Consider the following 2,500-nt stretch of genomic DNA (forward strand, 5'->3'; position numbering starts at 1 on the left):
ACAACACACACTCACGCCATCGGCAAACACTGCCAAACACAGCACGCCCGCCATGTGCGTGTGTGTATGTGTGTGTGACGCATGAGGGGAGCCTACGACTCACAAACAGATCGCAGTAAACAAGTTGCACCGCAATGCAAGTAAACAGCCACTGCACAGAAACAAATTGGTGAAAGACAGATTGATTCGGCTCAAAAGACAGATGCGACCTGTGTGTGTGTGTGTGTGTGTGTGTGTGTGTGTGTTTTTACGTAAACTCATCTCGTCAGCATAGCCGTCTAATGAAGGCCAGTAATGGCTTCTTTGGTTTGTCTGTTCCTGTTCTGAGTTGTTTTCCCTTTTTAGTGGTCCGCCGGGGCCTATTAATGCAAACACAACGTCATGTCTTCTAATTAGAGGCAGCTTTTTTCTCTCCTATTTTAAAGTGTGCATGCACGAGAGTGAGTGTGTGTATGTGTGTGTACTTGTCTCTGTGTACGAGTCTGTGCATGTGTTTGTGTGTGTCTATTTGTGTGTGTGGGTGTGTGTGTGTGTGTGTGTGTGAGTAAGCATGTGTACGTGTGTGTGTCTATTTGTGTGTGTGTCTGTGTGAGTGTGCATGCATGTGTGTGTCTATTTGTGTGTGTGATGTGTGAGTGTGTACTTGTCTCTGTGTACGAGTCTGTGCATGTGTTTGTGTGTCTCTATTTGTGTGTGTCTGTCTGTCTGTCTGTCTGTGTGTGTGTATGTGTTTGTTTGTGTGTCTGTGTCTGTGTGTCTGTGTGTGTTTGTGTGTTTGTGTGTTTGTGTGTCTGTGTCTGTGTCTGTGTCTGTGTCTGTGTCTGTGTCTGTGTCTGTGTCTGTGTCTGTGTCTGTGTCTGTGTCTGTGTCTGTGTCTGTGTCTGTGTGTGTGTGTGTGTGTGTGTGTGTGTGTGTTTGTGTGTGCGTGTGGCTTGGTGTAACAGAGATTTCCATAAACCTTTTATTTTTCGCGTGAGTAGTCATGGTTACGAGGCCAGGGAGAACAGGCCTTGATGTGGCGGTGGCAGTCTAAGTGTTGGGAATGAGGTCATACCCTCAGTGTGTTTGAGAGAGGTGCTGTCACCTCATTTCAGGGTGGGTGTGTTTATGCTGACGTACACCTAAGCACAAAGGCCTCTCAGACTCACAAACACACACTCACGTCCAGCGCACGTTGACGTCATTGTCAATCTTGCATGAGTGTGTGTGTATATGAGTGTGTGCATGTGGGCGTGTGTGTGTGTGTGTGTGTGTGTGTGTGTGTGTGTGTGTGTGTGTGTGTGAGCGACATCAGCCACTGTACAGTATCCCGCAGCAGTGTGGAGACACTGTCTCTGTTGTTCATTGTTCATTCATCTGGCTTTTGCTTTCATTACAGAAAACCACAAACTCAGACTGTAGCCTTCACTCTATTTCTCTCTTTCTTACTTTCTCCCAACATCTCTCTGTACCCCTCTCTCTCTCTCTCTCCCTCCCTCTACCCTCTCTCCCTTCCAACTACAAACCCCATGGATCCACTCAAACAGCCACCTATCATACAACACACACAGCCTTCACAGAACCTTCCAAAAGGCCAGCTTCTTGGAATGGATTATGGTTTCCCCCCAAAACCCCTCAACCACTGTTGGCCAGTGTGGCTTTTGTGTGTGGTTTCTGGTTGGGCATCTGAGCACTGGTGGGGGCCTGGTTTGACGTAGCCTGGTCAGTAATCCCCAGAGGACGTGGTTGAGAGAAACCACACATGCTGCCCACTATTGCTCCACAAAGCTGGTTTGGGGCTAATTCTATGGATTAAGCTCATGTAAGCACTACTGTAAATACAGTCTGCAGGCACAATTCTGGCTATTAGTTACTGTCTTAGCCACCCCCATTACAGAATCAGACATGGCTAAGGTTTGGACTCAGAGCTCTGGACTGAGGTGGTGCGTATTGAGTCACGTTGTGGTGTCAGAGTGAGCCCAGATCACATGTTCTTTGGACAGTCAAAGAGGAGGAGGAGGAGGAGGAGGAGGAAGAGGTGGTGTAGACATGGGGTCCGAATCAGTCAAATGGGTTTGGGTCAAGTTCTGACTGGGTGGGGGAGGCGCTGTGGTTTGGGGCCCAGACTCCATCTTTAGGGGAGACTCTTAATATTCTGCTGTAGGTTCTGGGCTAGTGATAGCTATTGCCAGGTGATCAGGTGATGTTCTGCTGCTGGGGTTGCGGTGTGTTGAGAAGAAGCTGAGGTATCACTCACCCTGAGCTGGGTTGCCACGGTGATGGGCCCGCCCCTATCCACTCTCTGCAGAAGCCCGCTGCCTGCCTTCTTCTTCACCAGCTGCACCCAAGAAAAGAAGGACTTGATCAGTCAACACATGCATACACACACGCACACACACACACAGACTTGTACACACACTCACAATAACACACACTGACACAATAACACACAAATACACACAACGTATTGACTAACAGGTAACACCAGGATATTACAAACAATGCCCTATCACTACCCTAT

The 2,500-nt window shown here is 48.4% G+C and overlaps 1 protein-coding gene across 1 annotated transcript in view; it reads right to left on the bottom strand.

Annotated features, from left to right (window-relative positions):
• The window catches only part of myo16 (myosin XVI), a gene marked incomplete at both ends in the record, with an annotated part of 114,703 nt that overhangs the window by 27,075 nt on the left and 85,128 nt on the right, over positions 1 to 2,500 (bottom strand). Inside the window, one exon of the mRNA XM_080839157.1 lies at positions 2,237 to 2,317. Coding sequence (XP_080695283.1) covers positions 2,237 to 2,317 — 81 coding nt within the window. The remainder of the gene's footprint in view (positions 1 to 2,236; positions 2,318 to 2,500) is intronic.

The sequence above is a fragment of the Sprattus sprattus genome (genome assembly GCF_963457725.1).
Source record: "Sprattus sprattus genome assembly, chromosome: 5".
Taxonomy (NCBI): Eukaryota; Metazoa; Chordata; class Actinopteri; order Clupeiformes; family Clupeidae; genus Sprattus; species Sprattus sprattus.